The sequence below is a fragment of the Pantherophis guttatus genome, chromosome 4 (genome assembly GCF_059756535.1).
Source record: "Pantherophis guttatus breed Tessera chromosome 4, ASM5975653v1, whole genome shotgun sequence".
NCBI lineage: Eukaryota > Metazoa > Chordata > Lepidosauria > Squamata > Colubridae > Pantherophis > Pantherophis guttatus.
In genome coordinates, this window is record NC_142066.1 from 74,079,942 (window position 1) to 74,087,482 (window position 7,541).

The following is a 7,541-nucleotide window of genomic DNA, read 5'->3' on the forward strand; positions in this document are numbered from 1 at the left end:
ACTAGCAAAAGTGGCAAGGCAAGGAGGCGAAGGAAAAATAAAAGGGAAAAAGGAACCATCCCCCCAGTCCAGCATCCTCTGACACCAAGCGACGTTGAGCTAGCCATGTTCCCCGTCCCCGCATCAACCACAACCTTGATGAAATCAAGTTTGACACCCCTGGTATAGATTATATATATGTAATACGTATGTATGCATGTCTTTTTGGTTCCATTTTGTAGGGTACTTTGTTAGTTGCCCAGAGTAATGAGCAGCCACTTTAATCCACTAACTAACTAACTAACTAATTAACTAACTAACTAACTAACTAAACAAACAAACAAACAAACAAATCTATTTATACAATTGAATAGATTTGTGCTTAAATAGTGCTTTCAAACTAAAGACTTTGGTTAATAGCTAGATATTTGAGTGTGAGGTCATCCATATAGCTATATTCCTTAGCCATTTAACTTTCTAAAAAACAAGTTAGAAAATTTATAATATTTAGCCTCCTTCAACATGCAATGCCATGCATGGGGAATGCCTCCTGCAGGTTTGAAAAGAAAAGAAGTCCTCTTAAGTTGGAAAACTTGCTGCATATAGCTTTATCACAACATTCTCCATAGCTCGAAAAATTGCCCACAAAATGAAACAATAGAGAGGGGTCCCCAACCTTTTGGACCTCAGGGATCACTAAATTCATAATTTTAAATCCCACGGACCACTAATATGATCTGTCTACTGACCGGCTGGGTGGGGCGTGGCTAGATGGTCGTGACTGGGTGGGCATGGCCAAATCGATGTCACTCACGTCGAGGGGCGCCTCACCGGCCTCTACTCACCCCTCCCCTGCCAGCCACTCCTCGCCTCCCCGCCCGTGCTCCTTAGGGCCCCAACAGGAAGCAGTTATTGGAGCTAAGAAGCCACCACGAGAGTTGGCAAAACAGCTGGCTCGGTTCAAATTGGATCTGACTGAGGAGGCTTAGCAGAAGCACCTAAGGACTACACACATAGGCTTTTCAAGCAGAGGAAAGACTTGCGGGAGTGCAAGGCCAGGTACTGGCACCTGGAGGCTCAGCGGGCTGAGATGGTCAGCCAGTTCCAGGCCATGATGCAGTCCCGCTGGAACAAAGCCCTCTGGCTCTTTGCCACGAGCGGTGCTTCTCTCCAGCCTTCGCCCAAAGCCCTCCTTCAACCCGCACAAAAAGACCCCAAAGAGGTAGACTCTCTGCAGCAACACAAGTGTTCACTGCACGTAACCGGCCCAGGGGCCATAATTTGAGGACACCTGATTTAGTGCAATATAAAAAATGCAAATAATTATTCTGCGGACCAGCAAAATTTTCTTGTGGACCACCAGTGGTCCATGGACCATGAGTTGGTGACCACTGCAATAGAGGACTCATGAAATTGAATATGCTTTAATTGCAATCAGAGTTTAAATTCATGTTGAAATAACATACAACATATCTTTGTATGCAGCTACACTCCACTTCTGCAAATGATAAGTTATTTAGGTTATTATAAGGTTATGTTATCACTAGTTAACAGCCAATTCCCCTATCCATATAAATTCCAAATGTAGAATTAAATTCTGGACAAATGTTAAGACAAAACAGAACCCAAACTTTTTAAAAAGTACAATGCACACACACACACAGAGTTCTGCAAATAGTACACTTAAGCAACTACAGTATAAAGTACAGTACAGTCTTCTGGATGTATATTATCCAAAGTAAGATTTTTATAAGGGAATCAATCATTCCATTGTGATGTCTGTTTAGTCCAGTGTGAACCAAGATGGACGTTTCCTGTTTCTTTCGATAATTCGCTTGCCTTCATCTTCATTTCTGGGTTTTTCTCCTGTATAAAGCACAACACTTTCTACAGTGGGAGCCTTATGTGGTCCATTTTCCAATAATCTAATTTGATTTTTTATGGCATACGTTTCCTGTTTAACTTTTTCATAACAATAGCCACAAAGAACATGCTTCTCTTTCAGGTTGCCGCATTCAGGACAAATATCTATGTTTCCCTAAAAGAAAAAAAAAGTGTCTTAAAATGCAGTGGTGAGAGAATATTTAATTATTTATAAAAATTCTGAACTTTTTTCATTAACGGAGCAATAAAGTGGAGTACAAAATGGGATTCAACAACGTATCAAAATAATAAAACCAACATAGCAAAAATAGTATTGCCCAATGCTATGTAGAAATCAAAGTATATATCCAAGTTAATATTTTAATATTCATTAGGGACAGGCAATATTTGAAGGGTTGAATCTGGATCCCAGACCCTTGATGTGCTACAGGGCTGCAGGAGGCTGTCTGGTCAGGAAGCAGGAGTAAATGTATTTTAGCTTGTTTTTTCACTTTTGGGACTGTATGTGAAGAGCAGCATGATGCCCCTGAAAGGCAATTTGCTCTATCTCAACTTTTAAACTTTCCAAGGGCAGAAATTCAAGGATGGGATGTAAAATGATTCATTTGCCAGGAATTTCCCATTTCTACCTTAAAAAAAAAACCCTGAAACAAGGCAGAAAATAGTTGCCATGGTGGTTAGATGGAGCAATTTATTTTTCATGGTGTTAGAAATTAAGGCAAACAAAATAAAAACAAAAGCACAATTTTGCAGTTGGCAGGAATTTCATGCAGCTCACAGACTGCATAGATTTATATTCACAGCACACCGACTATGAAACAAATGTTCATTTATATTTGTGAACTAGCTTGCCAACTTACTCCTATTGATAGTGAATAACGAAACATATAAAAGCAATGCAAGGGAAACAAAATCCAATATGGTGCACAGGGAAATTTAACGAATTACCTTTATTTTTATAAGATGGCCAGAATTCCTTCGTCTGGTGCGATTAACTTCAATTGTCCGCCTTGACTTTGGAGCTGGCATCCAAAGTATGCTGTCTAAAAACCTGGGGTTTTCAAAATACTCGGTTTTCTCTTCAACAGGACTGAGTAAAGAATCTGGAGCTTGTATTGCTAAAGCCGGAGCTTAAAGAAAAGATATCAATTCAAATAGTGTCATATCTTAGTCTACTTAAAATAGTTTAATTTCAATATGGAATGGTAACGCCTTTTTTAATGGGATTCATTCTGAACTGACTAGCATTTAGATTTTAAACCAACGACATCTGAAGCTAGCAGCACTCTTCAACATCCAAGGTGGATTGGTGCTGGAGCCCATCTGCAGACAACTTCAACATATTTATTGAACCAGGGTGGATAAAAATCAATGATTTTTTAAATAAAATAAAAAAAATCAGATTTTTTTGATTTAAATCGGATTTTTTTAAATAAAATACTTTTTGAGGAAAATATATTACCATCCAAAGGTTATTCCATCATGAAATAAAGATTAGTTTTTTAATTATGTAGAATAAGGCTGTATATGTTTAATTTTTTTGGTAAATAAATTCCATTAATCCATTCACAATGTCATGCTCTTCCAGAGGTTTTTGTAAGATTATTGGGCAGTTTCTCTGCCTACAAGATATTATCACAGATGCTTGGTTTACTTTTGCAGTTCTCAAAACTGAATTTGACTCAGCAGAGATCACATGCTTCTTCTTCACAGCAAAAATGTTATAACATGAACAGAGTTGAGAAAAAGACCTTAATCCTATTGTTCTACAAACCTATGAATACAGAATCAACCCCTTCAGTGCTAAGTTTCAAGAAGTTCAGTGAATAGAAACAATATTTTTCTGAGTGTTTGGAGTGGAATAGATCTGCACAAGAAGAAAGTGAAACTAAGTGTGAGGAGGAAGGGGCAAGCAGACAAGCAGTACAAAATGAAAGTGAAACTTTCTGAGCACAATACTGCACAGCCACAGACAGACAAGTCTTTGGATCTTTTTGTGTGTATGCCCTGAGGTTTATCACATTCTTTCCTTGGAGGAAAAAACCTATAATGGCAGCAGGCCGTAAAAGAGACTCAGTTTGGCAATATTTTAATGAAGTTCCTTTACCTATCGGTAAGGCAGGCATGCGCGCAACCTGCAAACACTGCAACAAAGAAATGCAAGGCCTGGTGGCCCGAATGAGGCAACATCATGAGAAGTGCTGTGATGAAGATGACCAAAGAAACACATTTGAACAGGCAGGATCTTCAGGTTGGTAAACATTTTTATTGAATCATATTTCTAAAGACTGCCTTGAACTGTCATGTTTGAGCAAAATTATATTTCTTATTATTACTGTATGTTACTGTCATTTGGTACAGTTATGAAGAAAAGCAAATATTCCTTTTGGGGCAGTGCTGTGTACAATAAGCAGAAATTGTATAAACAATAAAATAACAGCATTGACTTTTTTGTTTAGGGGAATTCATGTATTCTGGAAACTATCCACCTTCAAGATCACCATCCTCCTGTTCTACAGTTTCAGAGTTATCCATCCAGGATAGTGCTTCATTAGCATCATCATCATCAGACACCCACAGCCACATATCACTATCACCTAAAAGAAAGAAAAAACCCTTCCCTCCTGGAACCACCATAGATAAACTAGCAGATTAGAAAAAGAGTTAATTGATGAAAAAATTGCCCAGTTTGTTTATGCAACAAACTCTTCTTTCTGTCTGACTGAGAACTTACATTTCATTAATATGGTTCAGTCACTGAGACCAGGATACAGTCCACCCAGCAGAACAGATGTTGCAGGGAAACTGCTGGATAAAGTGTATGACAGAGAAATGGAGCAATGTGCAACAGCTCTGGAGGGTAGAATTGTTAACCTAAGTATTGATGGATGGAGTAATGTCCACAATAATCCTATTATATGTGCTTGTATAACAACAGAAGAAGGGAAAGTCTTCCTTGCACAAACAATTGATACGTCAGGTAATGCACACAGCAGAATACTTACAAGAAGTGGCAGTAAAAGCTATAATAACATGTGAACAAAAATTCAAATGTCTAGTACGCAGTTTGGTCACAGACAATGCTGCAAATGTATCCAAGATGAGAAGAAATTTAGAAGAGCAGGAAGGGAATACAAAGCTAATAACATGGTTGCAGTGCTCATTTGCTGCACCTCTTAGCCAAAGACTTAAGTGTTCTAGAAATAAAGACTAATGTTGTTGAAATTGCTAAATACTTCCGTAACAATCATTTTGCTGGAGCAGCTCTGAAAAGGATGGGTGGAACCAAGCTAACGCTCCCACAAGATGTTAGATGGAACTCTGTGGTGGACTGTTTTGAGCAGTATATCAAGAACTGGCCTATTCTGATGACAGTTTGTGAAGAAAATCGAGATAAAATAGATGGCACTGTCACGGCCAAAATCCTCAACATTGGGTTTAAGAGAAATGTTGAACATACGCTGAGCATCCTGAAACTCATCTCTGAAGCTTTAAACAAAATACAGAAAAATAGCTGTTTTATTGCTGATGCTGTTGAAATTTGGAAGGAACTGAGTGAACACTTAAAAACAGAACTACACATGGATAGAATTAAATTACAAGCATTAAAAAAACGAATGGGACAATTACTGTCTCCAGCTCATTTTTTGGCAAATATTGTCAATATCCAGTATCAAAACTTAAGTGCTGAGGAAGAGGAGTTACCTATGGCATGGGTATCCAGCAATCATCCATCTGTAATGCCAACTATAATAAACTTCAAAGCTAAGGGGGAGCCATTCAAGAAATATATGTTTGCTGAAGATATTTTAAAGAAAGTCACACCAGTGAACTGGTGGAAGTCACTTAAGCACTTGGATTTAGAGACTGTTCAAGTAATGATTTAACTTTTAACAGCAGTAGCTTCTTCTGCAGGCGTTGAAAGAATATTCTCTTCCTTTGGACTCATTCATTCTAAATTGAGAAATCGTTTGGGACCCGATAAAGCAGGAAAGCTTGTTTTTCTTTTCTAGATTATGAACAAAGAAGAAGATGAAGAAGACAAGTGAGCTACAGAGGACAGTATTTAAGTTTTTCATGTGTAGGCTGGGCTGACAGTCTAAGTTTCTTAAAATATATATATTTTGTTTAGTCAAATTAGTTAACAAACATGGATGTTTGTTTAAGCAAATAACATATGTTGTAATGTTATTGTTTCAGTTGAATAAATCTATTTAAATTGTTATTATTAAGGTAATGATTATTTTTCTCCTTCCTAAGAACAACAGAAGAGTTGTCCAAATATGAATTATTAACCTATTAAACTGGGGATAAAAAAACTAATATGAAAAGTTGTTATTCTAAAAATCTTCATCTACTTGCATATTAAAGTTATACCAGCAAGAATTAGTCTTTATGTAGAAAATTATGATTTAAATCAAGCCTTACTGACTAGTGATTTAAATCGTGATTTAAATCAGTTTGATTTAAATCAAATCCACCCTGTATTGAACAATTAAAAATCACTATATTAACATAAGGTTTATTGACCATGACAGTAATTTTAAATGCTTAAAAGGAATTAGGTAGCCCTGAAAACAAATGAACTTACTTCTGAATAAATATGTATACAATGGAATGCACAGGGTCAGTATCTAAAGTGTCTCTCTGTGTGTGTATCTCATATCATTCAATTGTTTTTTAAAACGAGAAATCATCTCTTGTTCCTCATCTTTTTGTATGTGCCTTCAAGTCAGTTTTTGACTCCTAGTGACTGCTGGACTATTCCTTGCGGTTTTCTTGTCAAAATTTCAGAAGCTGTTTGTCTTTGCCTGCTTCTTAGGACTGAGAGGACTTGCCCAAGTCACTCAGCTGGCTTCCTGCCTAAGGTGCCTTCCAGTGTGCAGCCTTTTCTACAGCAAACTGATTGTCATAACATTTTATTGTTTTTCTAATATTTTGTTTCCACGTGTGAAGACTATGAAGAACACATAAGGGATGTAAACAATTTTGGAATCTATAGTAAGAGTGCTCTACTTTCAGCTTTAATGCCATCCTCCATTTAACTAACAATCCGTTTCTCTTTAAAAAATATAAAGCCAGATTAAAAACAAACAAAAAGCAAAAGAAATAATCTCCCTGCACTTTGTCCCTACCATGCTTTCGCCTTGGAAAAGAACAGAAAAAGCAACAGGCAAGGAAGCAAACAGACGAAAGGAGACCAAGCACCAAAGCCGAAGCTGGCTCGACTAGCAAATCCGCGTAGAGTTCATAAGAAACTAGTTTTCTAAAAAGCCTTTAATTCCCTCCTTCGATTGAGCGACGCAAGCACCTCCAACGAGTAGCTTGGAAATGACCGTGGAAATTTTCCACTGAGCTCTTGAGGGCTATCGTGACCCACAGCACATTAGAAAGCTTACCCCATGGCCCTGCGTGGCCGCCAAGTTGCCCCCAACAGGTTCGGAGAAAACGACGGAGTTTGGAGAGAGGGGATGAGAACACCAGCACGGCAGCCATGCTCCTTACTTTCCCGGCACCTCTCGCGGCTCCGCCCACAGGTTTTCTACGAAATCCGTGTGGGTAGCCACCGCAAGGAATCCTGGGAAACCCAGTCAAACTACCCGCATCGGTCGTGTCACTGTCTCATGTCTTTGGTGAACTACCGTTCTCGTTGTGCGAGTTTTGACTTTGAAACTGCC

General features: G+C 38.3%; 1 protein-coding gene across 1 annotated transcript; it reads right to left on the reverse strand.

Moving 5' to 3' along the window:
- Nucleotides 1-1,387: 1,387 nt before the first annotated feature.
- Nucleotides 1,388-7,453, reverse strand: LOC117665000 (large ribosomal subunit protein bL32m-like). Its single transcript, XM_034416533.2, has 3 exons — nt 7,263-7,453; nt 2,812-2,993; nt 1,388-2,017 (listed from the first exon to the last, which is right to left on the reverse strand). Exons 1-3 carry the CDS (start codon nt 7,357-7,359, stop codon nt 1,763-1,765), a joined length of 534 nt encoding a protein of 177 aa, XP_034272424.1. The 5' UTR covers nt 7,360-7,453; the 3' UTR covers nt 1,388-1,762.
- Between the last annotated feature and the right edge of the window lie 88 nt (nt 7,454-7,541).